The 23,297-nt window shown below is 32.3% G+C and overlaps 1 protein-coding gene across 5 annotated transcripts in view; it reads right to left on the bottom strand.

Annotated features, from left to right (window-relative positions):
- LOC129912166 (D-2-hydroxyglutarate dehydrogenase, mitochondrial) overlaps positions 1-23,297 on the bottom strand; it is a 99,736-nt gene that overhangs the window by 11,440 nt on the left and 64,999 nt on the right. For all 5 annotated transcript variants that reach the window (XM_055990305.1, XM_055990300.1, XM_055990304.1 and 2 more), the window contains exons 3-6: positions 7,417-7,564; positions 1,944-2,335; positions 1,711-1,879; positions 1,515-1,644 (exon numbers count right to left, since the gene is read on the bottom strand). In XM_055990305.1, the coding sequence (XP_055846280.1) occupies positions 1,515-1,644; positions 1,711-1,879; positions 1,944-2,335; positions 7,417-7,564 (839 nt within the window). The remainder of the gene's footprint in view (positions 1-1,514; positions 1,645-1,710; positions 1,880-1,943; positions 2,336-7,416; positions 7,565-23,297) is intronic.

Below are 23,297 nucleotides of genomic sequence, written 5' to 3'. Positions count from 1 at the left end.
TGTTTAACTAAGTTCCTTTATTTATTTTATATAATCCTTTTTAATACCAAATCTGCACGGAAAAAAAATTTAAAAAAAATACAAATACATACAAGAAAACATAAATTTTTGCATTGCAATGCGCGACCCCTAGTGGTGGCAAAAAAAATTAAAAATTAAAATTAAGTTTTGCGGGGGGTATAGTTTTGAATTCCCAGAAAATTAAATTTCGCTCCGGCCTATAGTGCATGTCATGTGCATGAACTTTGAACAAAAAACTAGAACACACTACTATGTTGCTCTTTATACTGAGACCTGAGAGCAGTTCCTACTTCAAATTTTTGGGCACTTATAAGAACTATTTTGATAAGATACATATTTCATTCATATGCGAACTTCCTGTTTTCAAGAAAAAAAAGAGTGACCTGTGAGCCAACGAAAAATGCTAAGTTTATTTACTGTCGAATTTCCGTTGCACCTTTGCCAAATAGGTCTGGTTATTTGTGAATTAGCACATAGTTGGAAAGACTTGTCGTTCGGACGTAATTTTTTTTCAAAATTTCAAATAATGCCAGTGACCCTTAAAGTGCAAATTTTTTTTCTTTGAAAATGCATGGGCCGACAAAACAGCGAAAACATGACAGATTGTGAAATGAATTTTTAATGGAGAATTTCTGGGGCAGAGTTATTCCATATTCGACAATTCTCTTTAGTTACATATCCGTTTAAGTGTCGAACCTATAATCTCACATAAAATAGAGTTGACAACGCGCACGCACCGTTTCGACCTCGTCCACAAGAAGTTTCTGCGGGGCGCAATCTGCTTGTAATTAAACAAAGAAATAAATCCTTGTGCAGAATTCTGCTGATACCCGTTTGGGCAGGTAAATTCGCTGTCAAACCACTTGTAGTGTTGTAGTTGCTTGTATCGAAACCGGTACAACAAGATAGTTCGGCAAAAAAGCTAACCATAACCAATGTTAGAGCGGTCATCTGCTCGTGCTCGATGGGGTGCGGACATTATGGACTCCATCACATGATAGTGAGATAGTGACGCCCGGCACAAAGCCAGATGGGGGACTTGGAGAGCTGCCCCACCGAAATTATTTTCAGAATCAAATTTTATTTTATTTCGTTAAAAATACTAACGGTACAGATTATACAGATTTAAGATTAACATTTAACATTGGATTAAATTTATCTTTCTTTTAAGGTAATGACTGAAAACTCCAAACATTATTTAAAAGACCCTTTGCAAAATTTTATAGAAATTTCAAAAGGCTAATTTCAAGAGCTCCGGAAACGTTGTTACCTTTTTCAACTTCTGTAAAAACAAACTCTTCTTTTTCCATTTTTCTAAAAGTTCTTAAATATAATTCAAACAAAACTAATCTCTATTTTTTTTAAATGGTGGACTGCTAAATATTATTTTGTTTTTATCAAATGAAATGTATGAACATAATAGTTTAGAATTATGAAACTTTTACACACTCATTTCATACACCCATTCTAATTGATGTCATTGTCATACATACTTTGCATCAAAATGTTCCAAACTTGCTGCTAAAGAGGCTGCATCTAGCATTTCACATGAAGAAAGTATTTCACCCAAATGTCTTTTAGCTGCAACAAACGTCTTTAGAACATCGTCAAATGATGAAATTCCTGCAAATATAAGAATTGGTTATTAATTCATTCAACTCAATGTGAACCAACAAGTTGTAAATTTACCTAAGAATGCCACGTGTACAGCTTTTGGTGCTGGCGGGCAAAGTAGTGCTAGCTTGGTTATTATACCCAAAGTTCCTTCCGAACCAATGAACAAATGTTTGAGATGATATCCGGTGTTATCTTTCTTGAAGTCTGACATCAAGTCTAGAACTTGTCCATTCGCTAAAACCTTAATTTTGAAAAAAGCTTGTGTAGGTACTTAACTCAATGAACAGTTTTAAAACACGACTTACTGCTTCAACACCTAAGCATGAACCATGAAGATTTCCGTATCTCAGCACACGAAGACCACCTGCATTAGTTGACAGATTTCCACCAACATGACAACTTTGTTTTGCTCCCAAATCTATTGGCACTACCAAACCTACTTCTCTGGCATGATTTTCCAGAGTATCCAAAATGCAACCAGCTTCACAGACTGCGATGCCAGTTACTTCATCAATACTTATAACCTTATTCAAACGTTGAAGTGAAAGAACAATTTCATCACAAACTGGAACTGATCCTCCAACTAGACCGGTATTTCCTCCTTGCGGACATACGGCAATTTTATTATCATTGCAGTATTTGAGAATTGTTGAGACTTCTTCGACGGAGCCAGGTTTTAAAACGAGTTGACTGTCGCCTTCGAATACAAAATAAAAATAGTAATAAAATAGTAGTATTAAAAATAGTAAAAAATAAAAATGTAAGTCACTGTAAATATTTTGTTTAAAAACTTCCCCACCCGTTTCATTAATAAGATCATCCTAAAACTCAATATTAGAGAGAAAACCTCAAAAACTAGTACGACACAGTGCATATCCTAAAGTGCCCTGAACACAATAAGGCTAGTAATAGTGGTGCTGGCCGCTATCCCAGTTTTTCCTTTAATTTTGCTCGGATATTTTATTTTTTTTTTATTTTTTACTGAGGTGTTTAAGCTTCTCCCTTGAAGTTTAAAATGTAAAAACTAGGAGACTTTGTTTTTTAAATAATTCCAATCGAAAGGGTCACTTCGTCCTTTTTTGGCAATGGTGCTTATGGAAAAACCTTTGAAATAGATTTCTTCATTTTTCCCTTTTTGTTTCGCGCTCAGAATGTTCTTTTACCCATTTTGAATTAAAATCACTAAAAAATAATTTCTTGATGCTTAAGGCCAATTCACACACTGCTTTAAATAGTTAACCCCGTGTAAAATTTTTGACACTATTGAGGTGAAATAAAAATGTTCAGCTGTTAAAAATTTAATGGGCTCTGGGACCTGGTTAAATTTAGGTTAATTTTATTTTGCAGATGGTTTTGTTTTTTTTTTTTATTAAAAAGGAGTATCATGGCAGAAAAGAGGCAGAGAAAAATATTAAACAATAAGCCATAAAGCTGATATTTTTATTCACCTCAATAGCGTCAAAAATGTTACACGGGGTTAACTATTTAATGCAATTCACACACGGCCTAAACTTCCAAATTTAATCGAATCAACGCAGTAGATTACGCCTATTTAACTAAATTAGGTGTGCGTCTAATCATGTTATCATGTGAATAAAAATAAAATGCACGACTGGGTCGCACGAACTTGCTCTTAGAGTTAAAGTTGCTTAAATTTTTAAGACTTTTTATATAGAAATTTGAAAAAAAAAAATAAAATTCGTTTTTTAAAAAAATAAAATCTGAAATCAAATTGCCCTCCAAAACAATTATGCAGTTTTGATTGATATATTAAGATGCATTTTTAGAAAAAAAATTTTCAAAATCGTTAGAGCCGTTTTTTAAATAACTAATTTTTTATAAATAATTTTTTGGAAAAAAAGTTTTAAAATAAAATTGGTATGCCATTTTGTAGAAATCACTAATCAGCATCTAAAAACAAAATTAAAAAAAAATTCAATATCCCGTTTTCGAAAATTTGATTTTTCAAAAAAAAAAATTTTTAACTTTTTTTTTTAAATCCCAAAAATTATTTTTTTGAAAATTTAATTTTTGGTTTATATTTAAATTATATAAATGCTTCTTAACTAAGAGTTTCGTTGAATCGGAGATAATCGAATTTGAAAAAAAAACGAATCTATGGCAGGTACCGTTCATAATGATTTTCAAAAAAAATTGTTTTCATTAAAAAGATAGACCTTAGCTTAAAACTAACATTTGAATTTTTTAAACAAAATCGTTGGAGCCGTTTTTGAGATATTTCAATTTTACTAAAATTGGTATATGACAAGTACCGATATTTTTGGTCCAAAAAAATTAATTCCAAAAACCCCTCTGGAGAGTCGCCAAATAATGCTACATACCAAGTTTGACATCAATCGGTCTATCCGTTTAGGCTGTAGCTTCGTTTACAGACAGACGGACTTCCGGGACCCACTTTTTTGGCATTCTCTACCATCGTAATGTCTCAGCTTTTTTTTTTGTAAGAATGCATAACTTGATATATAGTACCTATATCGCAAGTAAAAATTGGTCTTTTTCTTACATCAGACATCAGAGACAAGAAGGAGAAAAAAGTACCGTTAACTTCCACTCATCCACTATTTGTTTTTGTTTTTTTTATTGAGAACTAAATAACTAATGTTAGCTTTTAACATATTAATTAAATAAACCATTCTTATAAATAAAATTTTTTTGTTATTCTTGCACACACCTACAAAAAAAACAATTGCCCTTCAATTCAAGCAAACAAGTCCGACCTCGGTCCGAATCCGCTCCGCCTCAGGCGGAGCTGAGTACGACTTCGGCTCAGTAACGGTTCCGAAGGCGGCTCAAATTAGTATGGAAATTATAATCACCGCGAAGTCGATTGCATATGTATTGGTGAGGTGAAAACCTCCATTCCGAGAAAACGGAGCCGAATGGAAAAAAAAGGCGCTTGACATTTGGAAGCATTTGCAAACAAAACAAAACACGAATTATTTTCTTTTTCTTAAATTTTTTTATTGTTTTTTTTTTTTTTCTAAGCCTGGTACGCTGCTCGCGCTAAAATTTAGCTGAGATAAAATTCCCATACAAGTTATCGATAACTTGTATGGGATCCATTTTATCTCGGCTAAAAATTTTCGATAATTTGTATGGGAGCTAAAATTTAGCGCGAGCAGCGTACCAGGCTTCAACACAAAATTTTATTTTATTGTATTCGTTGATACAGCTGCTGGAGAATTTGCATCATTGAAGAATATTGTAGCTGTTGTGCATTGTCGGAAGTTTAGGTTAGGGTGAAAATTCTCAGCTAGCGTATCATTATTGAACTCCTTGAAAAACAACAAAATGATAAATTATTAATTATAAAATCGCAGAAGCACGTTAAGCAATTCATACCATTTTTTGAAATAAAATTTTCCATATTAATAAAACAATGTATTTAGTTTAAGAACGAGCACGACGCACGACCCGACCACCGACGAGATACTGCAACAAACGACAAATAATAACAAAATGACGCATTATACCTTGTCTTGTTGTCTTTGTCTTTCCTACTTTCGTTTTCCTTTTCTCACTTGTTCACCACGATTTTCCTTTGACTTTGTGTTCATACACAAAAAGTTGCAAGTGTGTGAGTGCAACCCCGTTTTTCTCGGTCGGAGGTCGGACTGTCTTTTCTGAACTCCGTTTTCTTGCTTGAAGAATGGTATACCGTATACGTCTAATCATGTGAAGCGCACTGTACAATTGTACGTACATAATCTACCTACTATCAAGGTTGAAAGATACGAAACAGTGCAAAAACCTACAATGCGAAGCTAAGAAGCTGGCGCTGGATGGGTGAACTCCAACTTTTGTGTACTATGTATTGTTTCTGCAGTGGACACTCGGACTTGATGATTAGTTTCATCGATAGATTTAATTATTGCTGTGTTTTCGTGAGGTTCACTTCAATACGGCTTGTGCTTTCAAATAAAAACTGCTTGTACTTTTGTGATAACATCTAACATGATAAAAATTGTAGTTTATAACCTGTTCTTCAAAACTTTCTCAAAATCTCATGATTTCGTGCGGACTCACGCACTTAAAGATTTTTAACTCAGGCATTTCTTAAACGAATTATGATTTGATTAAAATTTCAAATTCACTTTAGCACAATGTATAACAACAATTTTTTACTAACATGTCAAATTTATTGTTAAACATTTTTTTAAATTTCGTTAGGTACGGGGATTTCACACCAGCTCATTCAATTTTTGCTTTGAACTCGTTTTAAGATAAACTTAACATATTATGTTCTCATAAACTACTGACCCCTTGAAAACACCAAATTACATTTTCTTGCTTAATAAAATTTTTCCTGAGAATTTTTAATTTTTTTTTATTTGGGGAAAAAATGAAAATAATTTTTTATTATTTTTGTTATTTTTTTCTTCGAAAGAAATCTGGGGGTAGATTCTATAAAAAACGAAACGAAAACGTTCATTCGGTTTTGAAAAACGAAAGAAAATTTGCGACAGATACAGAACAAATTCTTTCGTTTTTCAAGTTATATGAATCAAACCGTTCGCACAAACGAAAACGATTGTTCGTTTTCGCCATACAGAATCTCCGCCCTGGTTTCTATTTAGTTCAGTCAATGAGGAGAAAATGTAGAAAAAAGTTGCTGAAGCTCGCTTTAGCGAGCAGCGAGTTAAAAAAGCTGAGAAATCTAAAATAATCAATTTTATCTTTAAACATTTTGCAACATCAATGATCTCCATTTCGGAACTTTCAGTTTCAAATTTATAGATAATTTTCCCAATTTCAATTTTTCCTGAAAAGGGATAAAATTCGGGTATTTTTCTACAGGTAATGCTATTTAGACAATGTTCCGTTGCAAAACTTTAACCCGAAAAATGAGGACCATTTTCATAAACAACTCTACAAGATTTTAAGCAAGGTCTGATATTTTCAGGGCTAAGAGCTGAAGTGAACCAACAAAAAAAATGGCAAGGGTAAATTTTTTTTTTCAACATATGACAATTTGAAACGAAACACTTTTTGACCAAACTAATGACAGATCTTAAACCTTGCGTAAGTTTTGGTACTAGATTTGAATTTTTTTTTTTAATTGGTCAGTTATAGCTGTGAGCCCTCCATTTATGGTTACTGTTTTAATGTCCCTTAGGTATATTTTTTATATAATTTTGTCTTTAGTATGTGCCTATGATTATGAAAGTGGACTAAGTCACTTTTTGCATTGTTTGAAGAAAAACTTACATAATAATTTTCTTATAACGATTTAATTATATTTCTTTTATGAAATCACTAGAGGAGCAATAAAGAAGTCTATTTGCTGCAATTTCGCTTTCAAATAAACTTTACCCCTTAAATAATAATTATTTTTAGGCTAGATTTGATGCCATTTTTAGGAGTGACTTAGTCCACTTTCATAATTAAGGGCACAGTTAAAAGTTAGCAGAAACAAATTATTTTTGTCATTTTTAGTTGTGTTTGGTCATTTTTATTTACATTCTTGGTCACAAATTTTTTTTTGAAGTGGCAACCGTGGGTATACCTACTTAAATATATATTAAATTAAATCACAAAGCTCCTGCCAAATTTTCTATGCAAAAAGTCGCTCTCGAGATATTGAAACCAAACAATAACAAACTACGATTTATACACAGAATAAAGATAAACCTCTCTTCAATACCTACTGCATCCTAAATAAAATATTTGTATGAGTATAAGAAGTTTCCCTTTTTATCTATTTTAAAATGTTTAGTGTTATGTTAAAAATAAAATTTTAGCACAGTTTAAAAATACCTCTAACACTCCTCAAGAAATCCACGTTGTATGATTGAAGTTCGTCTTTTTCTTTCACAGTGTGATTTGATCCAACAACAGATTCAAAAAATCCAACATCTTTATCAGTAAGAACTGCGTAGTTGCCCCTCTTTACATTATGCCGTTCCTGTCAGAATAAAAAAAAATATGATGAAAAAGAAATGTATAGTATACAATTTTTCATTTGGTATTCTTTGCCTTATATATTTTTCAAAAGATTCATCTTTGATATTTTTTGAAAAAAAAAAAAACACGAAAACATGAATTTTATCAGCAAATATTTTTGAAAGTTGTATTCTCTCATACTTTGCTCTTTTTTCGATTCTGAAATATATTTAAGGTCATGGGAAAATATTAGGTAGGTACCGTAGGTACTACCTACCCGTATAATTTGAAGCTATCTCCAACATCTAACGGTTATCTTAAATCTTAAAAGCAAATCATATATTTGGCCTTTTAATTTCTTATCATCATCAATTATTTGTTTCTATTTTAATTTTTTTTAATAAGAGATTTTCCCTTCAGTCTTTTCTGGCACCTTTTGTTCAAAATTTTGAATTTTGTTTGTATTTTCTAGAATTTGCGAGTCCGCCTTTTAACCTTGAGAATCAAGTCACAACACTGTAAGTGCCTTTCGACCCTGACCGCTGACGGTATTTAAACCGAATAATAGAAATCATTTCTGGACTTCAAAATGATATTGATATGTCTTGGGAGGGAATTTGCTATACCTTATCACGAAAAATAAATGCTCGAATACCTACCAATATTTTACTTGAGCTAGGGTTAAACGACACCTAGCTTATTTCCAATCGGGACTGGAAGTCTTATTTGACACCAAAAAAGTCGACTCTCTACAGACTCAATACCTCAGCTGAAACCCCTTTAAATTGTATGTATACGTTGAAACAATTGAAGACAGAAGCTATCTTCTATTTAATCAACCAATCAAGGATATGCATTAGACTGGGCCAAAAAAATAAAATATTTTTTTTTTTTGAAAGTTACTTCGAAAATCTTGTTCAGGATGATGAAAAAAAAAAATCGAGAAAAAAATTGAAAAATCAATTTTTAAATCGTGAATAACTTCTTCAGAACTCAATTTAGGGAAAATTACTAAGAGACCTTTTTTGTAGAGAATTAAATTTCCTATAAGAATCTGTCGTGGTTTTATTTTTCTAAGGGCCAATTTTTCAATAGTCAGTTAAACAGTCAGGTAGTACTTATTCCTAAGGATAGAGAAAAAATCAATTTTTCAACAGGCAGATATAGCTTATTCCTAAGAATAAAACTATCTGCTTCTTTCAGAGACGAATAAAAATTATTCTAAGGAATAATCTGAACAAAAATATTGTGTCAGTTGTATAAGCTGTTTTGAAATAATTTTGAAAAAAATACAGTGGAACACAAAAAAACAAAAACAACCATGAATAATAATGACGTTTAATTTTAAATATTTTTGAATTTGACAATTTTTTTTTGTTATTCTGTAGAATAAATTATTCTTGATTGAAAAATTCAATGTTTTTATCTGATTGTTTATGAGCCTAATAACTTTATTCGTCGAACAGTTAACTGACTGTTTATTAGAAGATTGAAAAATTGGCTCTAAATAATAAAAATATTTTATTTTTTTGGCCCAGTCTAATATGCATAGCTTTTTTTACTCAAATCATAGATCAATTAAGGGAGGATTGTATTCAATCCTTAAAAATGTATTTTATTGGTCCCATTTCAGCTATAGTAATGGTATAAACAAATCGAACAAGGACCGACTCAAGAGTGAATATGATAATGATGTTCCCTTATTTGAATACTTACTTTTATTGTGTTAATAATCTACCTGGACCTTGATACCACTAAGGGTTGATAGCGAACTGTGAACGTTTGAACCTTTTCGTAATTTATGAACTCATAGAATACGGATGCAGAAAGGACTGACTTCATAGTTTAACAAGATAAACATAGGGTGGAAAATGAAAGTCGGATATTTATCGGCATGCGCTATTAGGGCTGAAGGTTTTCTTACTCAAGAAGTGTGTTTTAATTGCTGACTCTTTGGGCTTTAAGGCGTGGTTTCGTTTTCTATGATTGTTCATATCCATTCACATTTTTGTGGTTCAGAGAAATGTGTGCGTGGGCGTGCTCAGGATTGGTTTTGTGATAAAATGCTAAAGTAAAGTGAACAAAGAATTAACCCTTTGAACCGGGCTAGGAAAACAGGTGAAAACTCGAATTTCGTTTTTTTTTTAGTTTCTGAGAAATGACAAAAGTATTTTTATCCATTTTTAATAGTCACTCTTAATTTAAAGGTATCCTAACAAAAATGCCAATAACAGTGCTTTTTGGTTTGTTGCAATTAAAATTCCACAACTGAACGTTGACGACAAAAAACAGAGGACAGAACGTCGACGGAAAAATCAGTGTCGTCGTTATTTTGAGAGCCTTAACTCTACTCTTAAATGCAGATATACGATATACCACCTACAGAATTGAATTTTATTTGTATTTAAAAACATTTTCAGAATTTTTAGCGAGTTAAAGTATATCATCGATTTCGGGCAACTCTATCATGAATTTTATTTTATTTTGAACCCTTATTAACAGATGCCACTTTTTTATTGAAATCCCTTTTTTTGGCCTCTTTCTTAAAATTAACGAAGGTAGCCCTGATTCGAATTCAGTGCACATAGGTACCACAGCCATTTTGAAGAAACTTAACTTCAGTTTCCAAAGTAATGAGCTGATTCAAAGGATTAAGCTAAAACCAGAGGCGTACCTACGTTGAGCAGCAGCCGAGCCGGTGATCCGGGACAAGACATTTTTTTTTCTATTAATCAAGTGAGACAAAAGAATGGTCATAACTGTAAACCAAATGTTTCTTGAAGGTCTGTCTGATTCCGGAATTACTTGCAATATAAATATTTTTGTTTTCTTTTCATTCGGAAGCAGAACCAAAGTCTCAAATCAAGTATTTTGTTTTAAAGATATAAGTTTACAGTGAACAGACCTATCAAATTAATTTTTTTTTCAGACTTCGAAAAAACTCAAAGAGTTCCCCTTGCTGAAAAAAAATTAATTTTTAAATATTTCCTCAAAATCCATCGAGTGAGACTTTAAAAGAAAATTCTTCTTTTTAGGCTCTATTCAAAAGTGAAATACAAAAGTTTCTTGGAGAACTGGTTGCTGAATTATATTTTATTTACCTATATAATATGTCATATGTATCTACAGGTTTCTTGACTACATAATTTCTTCAGAGGCCCTGGCATCCGTTGGGGAGTTCCTGGCCCGGGGCACTACATCGGCTTCTTCTTCCTTTTTCTCGGCGCTGTTATGATCTCGATGTCGAGGGGATCATAACCTTCCCACGTTACTGCTTCACACTAGTGATCCGCCTGTGGGGTTCGCCGGGTTGACCTCAGAAATCGGCGGCAAGCCTCCCGGTTTTGTATTGTTCCGTTTCTGAGGCCAACTGAATGCTGGTGTTTTTGCATTTGCTTGTACCAGGAGTTTTTAGGCCTACCTTTCTTTTTATTTCGTGTTGGAACGTTATATGATATTGCTTTTTTGACGGGGTTCTCAGGATCTCTCCTTTGAACATGGCAATACCAACTGAGTCGGTCGTGTTCAATTTCACACTACATCGGCTAATACTCCAAAAGAAATTAATTAATTTTAAGTCAATTGTAAATAGCAAGTTCAATAACCCAACTTTGAAATTGGTCTTTGGTCTCACACAGTAAGAATGAAATCCACTTAAGTTTCATTTTCGTATGTTTCCATACTTCCAATTAAGCTGCTATTTATTCCGTCAATTCCATTACAATCTTTGAACAACAACAACATGTTGAAGGTGCTACCACCAAGTGTAATTTTTAAGTAATTTTTGATTAACATCCACTTAAGAAAAGTGGCATTCGTTCGCATGCAAACGGGGGTTGCACATAGGGGAATTTAGTCAATTCAGGCGGACAAAACACGAAATTTTAAACTGATTCAAACGTAAAAAATTTATATCCTACTAAAAATAGATAACTTGCTTAGCATTTTCTTATAGTTTGAAAATTGATTACCACTCCAGGTGACTAACAGCAGCGGTCTAGAGTTCAAAGTTTGCAGCCCAAAGATAAAATTAATTTTTTTTTATAATTTAACGACAGCGCTTTAGTAAGTACTTTTTTTTAAAGAGGCTATACAAAAAAGTTTTTATGGAATATTAATAAGGAGATACGAAATTGTCTACTAGATGCAATATCTAAATGTTATACTACTTTACAGGGGCGGATCCAGGATTTTTTTCTGGGGGGGGCACAAGGGACGGATTGGCAAAAAAAAACAGCAATAACAGTTAGAAATAAAGTGAAGTACCATACGACTGACTAACAAGCAGAAAATTTTAACGGCCCACAGTGGTCTAAAACCTGGCCAAAAATATTTAGGCACATTTCCCACATCAAAAAGGTACCAAATGACCAAAAAGTTATTCCGAAGGAAAAATTTTCATTTTCTTGTTACAGTAAAAGCCACTTAAGTGCTAACCCTCTTACTCCTGGATTAGCCGGAAGAAAAAAAATATAAAAAATCAGAAAATGCACGTACAATTCTGTGCTATATTAAAGTTAGTAATCTATTCTTTGTTTAATTTTTTGACTTAAGTTGTTTCACCAAATAGATTTTGAGAAATTAAGTTTTAAAGATGAAATTTTGAAAAAAAAAAATGTTTACGTTTTTTAATTGATTTTGTATAAAATTTTGCAATATTATGGACATAATTATACCATTAGTTAATGACCTAGTAGTTTTTAGTCAAATACTAAAGACTTCATTCTAATAAATATTAAAGTTCCTAAGAATAACAAAAAAAACTGAATCCTACTTTTTTGCCGGGAAACCCTTTTTTTTTTTTATTTGCATTAACCTTTTGTAACCCAAGGTCGTAAATTTAAAAATTAATAAGTCAATCGATTGGCCTTTATCTTTAATAAAACACGTATTTTTTAAAAATTCAATAAAGTCATTATTTACTTAGTTATTTCGATATTTTGGGAGTAAAAAAAAGTTTAATTTTTATTTTTATATAAAAATTCAAAAATTCAAGCAAAAAACTATCTAATATTAATTTTTAGGCACTTTCCTAAAATCCAAAAATAAAACCCCGTGGGGTTTACTAACAAAAACTATTTTTTTTCTGAATTTCGTAGTTTTTATACAAATTTGCTTATTTTCAAAAAAAGCCCAACTTTCAACATTAACTGTCAATTAAAAACTATTGGTGCTATTTATTAGAAATTTGAAGTACTATTTCGATAAAGCAATACTTAAAGATTATAATATTAGAAGCTTCAAAAGAAAAAAAAATAGTTTGTAGAGCTTTTATGCAATCTTTTTCGGTTTGTTACAGAAATGTCACATGGGGCTACAAGGGGTTAAATTGTTTTATACCTCAAGAATATTGTGTTCAAATCGTAGGTCTCTTGGAGCCAAATTGACCAAGTTATAAGTATTTTAATACTACCCTTAGGAACGTTTTAGTCTTTTAGTCCAGAGTTCAAAACTTTAAATCGTTATCCCCATAACTAATGTTTTCAACGCCGGTGCTCCTCATAACTTCAAAACTACTGCACCGATTCTTTTGAAATTTGGAACACTATTATTTTTACATATTTTTAGAGGTATCCCTGGAGAAATTTTCTCAATAAAATAATATTTATAAAAATCTATAAGTAAGGGTCGCTTTTGAGGAGTTTTTTTTTCAAGGGGTCTTTATTTTCGGGGTGCAAACTTGGGCAAACTTCTGAAATGCAAGTTTGTTCTACATATATTGCAGTTCTATAATGTATAGTTTATGCAATTTTGTGACGTGTTCCGCTATTTTAAAAACACTAATGTTGAAAAAAAACAACGAAAAAAGTGCAAATTTTTTAACCCCTCTGTATGAAAAAATAGAGTTGCATATAGGTACAATTATTTTTTTTATATCATTTAATGTCATTCGATGTCCATATCAAAATTTTTCACCAAAATCACTTTGAAAATTCACTTTTTTTTAAATCGAAAAATCGTTTATTTATTTGTGAGGTGGAGCTTTTCATGGGAAAGGGATGAAACAATCAACAAAATTCGCATTTTCAGCCAGAAATAGACAAGAATTTTACTCAAGTTCTTTCTGTTATTATTCATATATTTTTAAAACTCTTATAGTTTGATTTCCTTTAAGTATGAACTTTAAGTTCTGGGGGGGGGGGCACGTGCCCCCGTGCCCCCCCCTAAATCCGCCTATGCTACTTTATAAATAAAATATGATAAGTTGATAACTGAAGCCACCTGTGCGATAATATGAGACAATTTTCAACTATGTCTCCTCCTCTGTGCCACGTAGTTTTATGTTATATGTTTTTTCTTTGTGTCTATCTGTCCTTCTCTTTGTCATTGTCTGGTGTTGTCTCAGCCAAATGGCCTCAGTTGCCGCGCTGATAAGTGTCAGTAGTTCGTACATTCATGTACGAAGTACTATGTATATTAGAGTGACCGCAACTCCCATAGAAAAAATTTTTTGTCGAATTTTTTTCGGGGGAACCCCATAAAATGTTCCGCCTTTGCAGATTTTTAGATAGCCAAAATTTCAGCTCGATTGGATAACTCTAAATGGTGCCGACACTCGCTCAAAGTATCAAAAATCTCTGTTTTTTCACTGTTTTTCCAAGAAAATTAGCTCTAGCTCCCAAACAAATCGGGTTATTTTCACTTTTTATATATTAAATTAAAGGTAGTGTTGTTACACATAATTCAGATGCTAAATTTGTTTAGTTTTACTAAAAATGAAAAATATTGTCATCAATTTAAATTTTCAGTACTTACCTCAAAAAGAGCTGAAGTGCAAACTCGATTTAAAATTAAACTTTTTTTTAACTGTTTTATTCTGCGGATTGGGATAGAATGGATGTTTCTCTATCTCTGGGCCCTCGGGTAGCAAAAGTATGAGGTATATTCGTGGGGTGAAAGAGCTATTAATAAAAATATTAAACAATAAGCCATACAGCTGAAATTTTTTTGTTCACCTCAATAGTGTCAAAAATTTTACACGGTGTACTATTTAACGCAATTCACACACAGCCTTAGAATTCTGTTAAATGTTTCGTTTTTTTAAATAAAACAGTTTAAAAAAAAAGTTTCATTTTAAATCGAGTTTGCACTTCAGCTCTTTTTGAGGTAAGTACTGAAAATTTAAATTGATGACAAAATTTTTCTTTTTTAGTAAAACTAAGCAAATTTAGCATCTGAATTACGTGTAGCAACACTACCTTTAATTTAATATATAAAAAGTGAAAATAACCCGATTTGTTTGGGAGCTAGAGCTAATTTTCTTGGAAAAACAGTGAAAAAACAGAGATTTTTGATACTTTGAGCGAGTGTCGGCACCATTTAGAGTTATCCAATCGAGCTGAAATTTTGGCTATCTAAAAATCTGCAAAGGCGGAACATTTTATGGGGTTCCCCCGATTAAATTTCGAAAATCGATTTCTTGCGGTCACTCTAATGTATATAATAATAATAATAATATGATAAGTTGAATCTTAATATAAATTAAACGTAAAAATAGTTTTCTTTTTGTGTTAATAAGGAGATAAGTTATACTATTTTACATTATTGTGTGATAAAATTAAGTGTTTTCTAAAGGTTAAACTCTCATCTAATTGAATCTGCAAAAAAAAATTGCAACTAAGTGCAACTTCGACACGTTTGCCCTTCTTAAACGTTTTAGGTTTTGAAAAATGCTTACCTTGTTTTCATGCATCGATATTTTAAGTTTTTTTAAAGATTGAATTTCTTGAATTACAGAAACTGACTCCTTATAATTTTTCCTAAATTTTAAGACCTTTATCTTAGCGATATCATTAATAAAACTACATTTAAAGGCGTTTTAAGAAACCATTTGGGTCCATTCTTGACACTTTTTTGTTTGATCAAAAATTGGTTTTGGAAGAAAAATGTTTTCATTGAAATCAACAGTTAAAATACTTAATTCAAGTACTAAATAAAAGCTTTTACCTTGTCGATAAAGATAAACCGGAAAAATAATTTTGTCCGCGTAAAACTGGCAATAACCCCTATGTGGGTTGGGTTGAACTTTACAATAAATAAGAACTAAGTACACACTCAAAAATATGAAAAAGGGACTGATTTCAGAACCAACTAAAATAAATTAAATGAGAATCTTGCGGTTTTTGGCAAAAGTTCTTTCTAGTTAAAGAACATTGTTGACATTGTATCCTACCTATTGACTTTACATACCCTAAAGGCCCAACTATAATAGGCATATGCGCGCATGGGCTTATGTCAAAATCAAACGAACTGCTTCATCCTGTTTCTGAAAACATGATGAGTAGCCATAATGCACATACGCGCGCATAGCCTTCTGTCACAATTTACATTTTTTATTTCCATAATTTTTGTAAAAAAAACATGTTGAAATACACAAAAACAATTTTTAAAACTGTTTTTATTCAATTCACAATTCGTTTATCACATTTTTATTAAGTGAAAATTAATATAATTTTTCCATCCCCCTTGCATTGCATCCATGTTGTTTACATTTTATTCAAAGAAATGTACTCATGCCGTGCGGTTCAGAGCGCACGGCAACGGCATATGCTTAACGAAAGTTAACGAAGCGCGCATATGCGCATTATGGCTATCCCATAAGAATTGTGTATGTTCGACAACTCACTCATGCCATTTTGACATAAGCCCATGAGCGCATATGCCTATTATAGTTGGGCGTTAAGCGGAGTAATGAGGTCAGCAGGACAGAGGATCCGAAAAGGGCGATAAAATCCTGAGAACCCTAGAAGCGGGCCAAGCTAGGTGCTGTTAAGTTTCAAAACTGACTATGTATATGTATATGCATACCTAGGCGGACAGCTCAGGCAACTTTTTTGAGGGTGAACACCAAAACCACAGCGATCTACCCATTTAGTGAACACGTTAAGAGCATTCTCTAGAAGATCCTTTAAAGCAGTTTTTTCCAACGTTGGACTCACGCCCCACTGAGTCACAGTACACATAATAAGGTAATATCTACCGAACGTTGTCAAAATTTGTTTATAAAAAATGGCCTTTAATTTTTATATTTCAATCGCAGTAAACAGGAAATTTGTTTTTGTTTTAATTTATAAAATGTCATTTGAAAATTATAAATTGAAAAATAACAAATTTTCTTCGTGTTTTTTCTCGGAAAATAGTCAATAATTGTAAAAAAAATTAGTGGTGTGCGTAGTTTTACGGTTTTTGTGCGTTTTTCGTTGGTAATTTAAAAATTTATAATAATTACGGTAGGACGGTAGCTAACATTGGTCGCCAAATTGTCATATTTTGACAATTTGGCGACCAATGTCATGTTTTGACAATTTGGCGACCAATGTCAGTTTGGAAGATATTACCTTTTTATGTGTACTGTGCCAATGAGTAACATGAAGACAACTGATTTGCAGTATGCCATCATGTTTACTTAATTCTTACTCATAAATTGTAGATATGCTCAATAAAACACCAAGCCAGGCCAAGAAAGCAAAACCCTCTGTTGCTAGGTTTGAGTTTAATCGGAGTCGGAGCTTCCTTTGCTTAATTTCAAGAGAAATACTCTCCCTCTCTCCTATAAAAACTTGAAACGATTGAAGTTCAGTTAAGTTATACTATAATTTGTGGCTGTTATCACTTTAGTCTAATCAAAACAACTTTTTGCATTTTTAATGTTCCTCTGGGAAAGAGAAGTTGGGAAAAATATAATAATGTATTCTTGATACAATTTTGTAGCTCAAACCGTTTTTGAAATATTCAAGATTTTGTTTTGAAAAGATAGCTCAAAAGTAACCTTTCAAAAATAATTGTCGTTAAAAAACAAAAGAATGGAATGGTATATGGGGTAAGTTGATAGTAAGCAAAATTTGGGCTCAAACCTCAATAGTTTGTGGATTCAATTTCAAGTCACATTACCTTAAAAAAGATGCGAAGGTAATGTTTAAACATTTAATACACACCAATTTATACTAATTAAAATCATATAATCTATAATTCATAAACTTGTATTAGGTTATTACAATAACAAAATATGAGCATTTTATAAGAATCGAATGTTCTGCCAGCAAAGGCAAACAAGAGTGCGGCAAAAGAAATTTAAGGGGGCCAAGGAGAGCGGAAGTGGCACAAATTGTATGTCAAAAAAGCACAGAGGAATTTCGTGCGGAAGGGGCTATAAGACTAATGTCGCCTGGCGGAACGGGAGCTCCCTTTATTTATAAATTGAATGTTTTATATAAAGCCAAGCATGACAACCCTACAAATGATTATTTAGATACGGATCCAATTCGAGCATTGAATATAAAAGCAAACACAATACATGATATCGGACATAATCAATTTTATGTATTTTACATGGCTTCCCACCAACTAAACGCCTACAAGAGATTAAGAAAATCTGAACATCTACCCGTTTGCATTGACGTCAGCGGCGGCGCCGATGCCTACGCTACAGTAAAAAAATCATCAAAGACCATGCAAACCAAAATGGAACGTTAGCGAATGCCTACTACATGCCAAAATTAGCTACTCGGCTTCCAAGAGATGCAGGTAATGTGGTTTTCTATTAATTCAATTATTTCAAACTTGACTAACTTTAAATTAAAATCTACATTTTTAAATTAAGCACAAAATTGGGGTTTATATCAAAAATAATGTATTCAAAAACTACAGTTAATGGCAAAAGAAAAAATTTAACTTCAAATATGATCCAAACTTAACGGAATGTAAGTTAAAGTAAGTAAGTAAGTAAGTAAGTAATAAAAAACATTTTTTAAAATAATTCTTTTTACATTTATTTTTTTAGCTGTTTTTGTTTTTACTTCACGACATTTCAAAAGCATCGTCAATAAAAATTGAATTAATTGAAAATGTAAAAACCACAATTTAAAAACTATCGAAAGTTGGAATGAATACGCCAATTGTGGAAACAGGTCTTTTGAACCCATTAGGTAATAATATTATTTTCATTAATTATACAAGGTGTCCCACAAACACCGTTAAAGACGAAAACCATGATTTCCTATGTTAATTCTTAGTTGAAAATCAGTAAAAACCGTTAAAACTCGAGAATGAAGCGAAGACGATAAATTTCCCACATACGTTCTAGAATCTACGTCATAGAATTATTTTATATTATTGTTCGAATGCTCTGTAAAGTTCAATTTTAAATAATGTTTACGTCTTTTTACTTTTCTTTTTAGACATAATAAGAGAGGACATACTTAAACTCTCAAAGTTATTTGTTTTTTTTTTTTCGACGGTATAAAAAAAATACATGGCGACCAGCATGTTAGGGGCAATAAATTGTGCAATTGAAGCATTTCACGTGCTAAACATGAAATACCCCGTCGACTCCATCAACGTGTGGAGTGTGGACATTCATTGAGTACAATTTTTATCCGTCGATAGCAGAGAATGCAAAAAAAAAAGAAAAAGCAGAAACACCGAAGTTCAAGTCGACGATCTGAAGAGCAAAATAAAAAGAATTTTGGCAAAAAACGAGTCTTAATAAATGAATTTTTTTGAATCCATCCATATTTTAAGTTTAATTTGTTAAACTGTGAACAAAATATCAAATTATTATGACTGAAAAAAACATTAAGCTCCCTCAAGTAACTTATTCACTATAGAAGAGGAAGACTGGTTGTGCAAAAAATGTTCTGCTGCTGCTTTACCGTGATATAATTGAAAATAAAAGAACCGATAGTGCCACGAAACGCGAAAAAAGATAAAGCGTTGGAGGGAATATCTAATATCTGAAGCAAAAACATGCTTTTGATACAAAAGTAAGAGAAGAGCACACATTTTTTTTTCGTAAAATTTCTAGTTTCCTCAGCCAACTTCTACTTTTTCCAAGAGTTAAGAAATCTAAAGTTTATCAACTCTCGCGTTGAGAATCAAAAGTTGAAAAAGTCAACTTGGAGTGAATAAAACCGAATTCGGAAGTTGAAGATAAAAGTCCTCAAGTTATGTCTAACTTCGAGTGAAAAAAATGACCCTAAGTTTATTAAGTTGTATGGAGAACAAAATTTTAAAATGCGTTTTTCTCGAATTGAGTAGTTCTCTTTTTCCCCTGGGCCCTTCATATATAAATGTATACTTATTTCAAGGATTAAATACATGGTTAACAATGCCGCTCCGTATGCGTCTACGTTCATAAAGGATAAGGATGTGATTAAAATGAGGTAGATTCTCATCGTTTTCTTCAATATAATTAATTTCATTGTCGTTTTCCAAATACACATCCTCCAACATTGGTACTCTCGCTTTAATTAATATATTGTGCAGTACATACAACACAAGCACTAATTAAATTATAGTCCCTGAACGCAGCGGCTTACTGACGCCTGAGAGAGTGAAGACAGAACATCTTGGCCAACAGCTCATTGGAAATTACCAGTTTCAAAAAAAACTAAGGGTCATTGGGCGCACGAAATAAAATTTCCAAATTCAAAAATAAATTTTTTTTGCGGTAGCTGTTGGGATGGTCGATTGAATGGGGTGCTCTTTCAACGCCTGAATTCGAGCCTTATGAAATTCTGCATCAGATTTTGTTTTAAAAAGATAGCTCAAAAGTAACCTTTCAAAAATAATTGTCGTTAAAAAACAAAATAATGGAGATTATGTAAGGTTCAAGGAGGGTGGTATATGGGGTGACTTGATAGTAAGCAAAATTTGGGCTCAAACCTCAATAGTATGTGGATTCAATTTCAAGTCACACTACCTTATAAAAGATGCGTCCTTCGGCACTATCGAAGGTAATGTTTAAATATTTAATACACACAATTTATACTAATTAAAATAAAATCATATTATCTATAATTCATAAACTTGTATTAGGTTATTACAAATGTGGCTCAATTTTAAAAGGAATAATTACAAAATATGAGCATCGTATAAAAATCGAATGTTCTGCCAGCCAGCAAAGGCAAACAAGAGTGCGGCAAAAGAAATTTAAGGGGGCCAAGGAGGGCGGAAGTGGCACAAATTGTATGCCAAAAAAGCACAGAGGAATTTCGTGCGGAAGAGGCTAAAAGATTAATGTAGCCTGGCCGACCGGAAGCTGCAAATGAATATTTAGATACGGATCCAATTCTAGCATTGGATATACTAAAATCTCTAAAAGCAAACACAATATATGATATCGGACATAATCAATTTTATGTATTTTACATGGCTTCCCATCAACTCAACGCCTACAAAAGATTAAGAAAATCTGAACATCTAACCGTTTGCATTGACGTCAGCGGCGGCGTTAGGCTAGCCACAATCAAACGTCCTGACGGCAATTTTAGCAAAAATATATTTTTGTACCACATGTCATGGTCTTCAATTCCAGTGCTGAGCAATTTTCAATTTCTCAATATTTGTCGGAAAGTCAAACTTCAACCTTCATTAGATCTTGGTTGATGAAGTGGTCCATGCTTGGCGCTCCATATCCTAACGATGTGGTAGCCGATGGATCAAGGGCGTTGTTAACGGCTGTGATTCGCGAATTTACCGGCCATTTTACTATCGAGAGCTACCCCGATGCCTACCGGAAAGAAATCCCAAAGTGTTATGTACGAATAGATGTCGCACATTTTATAAAAAAATTACTCCGCTGAGATCCGAAAATGTTCGAAGCCAGTTAGAACTTTTTACTTGGCTTCAATTGGCCAAATCATAGTGTCCCGGAATTTGGGAGAAGCAAAATGTATTTTCAGAGCCCTGCTCATTGTTTGTCAGAGCGAACATGAGGGGTTTATATCCGAAACTAAAATAAAGACTGAGTGTGTAAAACAAATCCAGTTCTTGAAGGCAATTGTAACGGGAAAAAAAAAAACAACTTTTGTAACCTTCCAAAACAAAAAGAGTATGAAAATGACGAACCAGAAACAGAATTGTTAAGCAAGCATAAAGAAAACGAAAAAATCCGTTCTAATTGGTGGGCTCAGTGCGGAAAAAGCATTATGCCATCAAAGACCATACAAACCAAAATGGAACGTTTGCGAATGCCTACTACATGCCAAAATTAGCTACTCGGCTTCTAAGAGATGCATCAGGTAATGTGGTTTTCTATTAATTCAATTCAATTTTGACTAACTTTAAACTAAAATCTACCTTTTTAAATTTGTCAGAAGGATGACCTAACTATGTTGTTTGATGTCATGACGAGAGTCAGGAAATGTCATAGGTAACATGGTAGGACGGAAACTGTTCTCAAAGAGTTATACTTTCTTTTTGAACAAAAAAAGAAGGCAATGTGGAGGAAAATCTACTTAAACGCTAGAGTGTTCATCAAGAAGACTTTAAATTTTCATCACCACAACGAAAACGATGTCTATCCACTCGTCCAGGCAGTGTTCCTTCCGAACAATTTTTTAGTAGCGCAGGATTAATTTATTAATAATTTTTAGTCTGCATATTCGACTTGATGCAGAGAAAGCAACAGTTCTTGACGAATAATAAAACAAAATATTTAATGCATTGCAATTATTTTTTTTTTAAATGCAGAAAATTTAATATTTGCTATTAATTTTTTTTTAATTCAAAATATTTTTATTTGCAATAAAAAATTTTATTTTCAATGCAAATATTTTTCATTTGGAATACAAATTTTTGTTTTATAAAATATAAGAAAAGTCACTTAAATTGTTCAAGAACTTTTTTTATTTTGTTTGAGAATTGTCATAAGTGTAGTTATCAGCCATTTCAGACCTATCCATTCACCATTCTTAACATATAAAAAAAATTTAAAGGCAAAATGTTTTAAGAAAATAGGAACAAAAATTATGATTCTTTTTGTGAATTTTATTAAAAGTAAGAAAGAACAATTTCTATTTACCATTTTAAGGAATAACAAAACAAACTTATACATGTTGGTAGGTACTTAATAAAAAGTTACTTTGATAAGGACAAACATTTGTGGAAAGATGGATTTTTCATAGCAATTGATTGTGTCCGAGTGTTGACCAAAACATCACCGCGTAATATTAACGTTAGCAATATCAATGTCTTCACCGTAAAGTGTGTTAAAAACATTTCTAACTGCTTGAAATGTTTCACCTCTTTTCTTGAGCGATCCAATCAATCCTTTTATCCTATTCCTTTTATCTAAGCGCTCAATAGCAGCCAATCGGTTTTGCTGAACAATCGATGATTGAGATGACACATTTTTTTGTGTAACAGCTTCGAAAAAAAAATATAATTATTCCAAGACTGGAAAAATAATTTTCATAAGAAATAAGTTAATTACTAAGTGAAGATATTTTGAGTTGAAGTAGGTGGGTCAATATTCATTTGAGCAACATGTGCATTTGATGTTGATGCAACAGTTTTGTCAATATTTCCTTTGAAAGTTGAACCAGAGTTTTGAAGTATCTACGTTCTTTAAAAAAGTTTCTTCATCACTCACATTGCTCCTTCGCTTCTCCAGCTCTGCAATCAATGAATACTAGTACAAAAGCCGTGTTTTATTGGTAACTCAGTACATAGCTCAGTAAAATTTTACACGGGAAACAACAACTAAAGATTGCTAAGGATAAACAAAAGTTTTTTATTTGTTCCTTTAAACCTTTAAAGAGAAAAAATTTTCTAAACTTATTCATTTTTTACCCTTCAACAATAATAATTATTAACAAATAAATAAAAGTAATCAATTGTTGTTGTTTACAGCATAAAATGTTTACTCTGTAAAATACTGAGTACCAATAAAATACGGCTAAAATAATCAAGAAAGAAATTACATTTAAATAACTTCACCTTCAACTTGTCTGAGTAGAGAATTTCAATTAGGG

The sequence above is a fragment of the Episyrphus balteatus genome, chromosome 2 (genome assembly GCF_945859705.1).
Source record: "Episyrphus balteatus chromosome 2, idEpiBalt1.1, whole genome shotgun sequence".
Lineage (NCBI taxonomy): Eukaryota > Metazoa > Arthropoda > Insecta > Diptera > Syrphidae > Episyrphus > Episyrphus balteatus.
The sequence above is the reverse complement of the archived record's forward strand: the minus strand, read 5'-3'. Positions and strand labels throughout refer to the sequence as shown.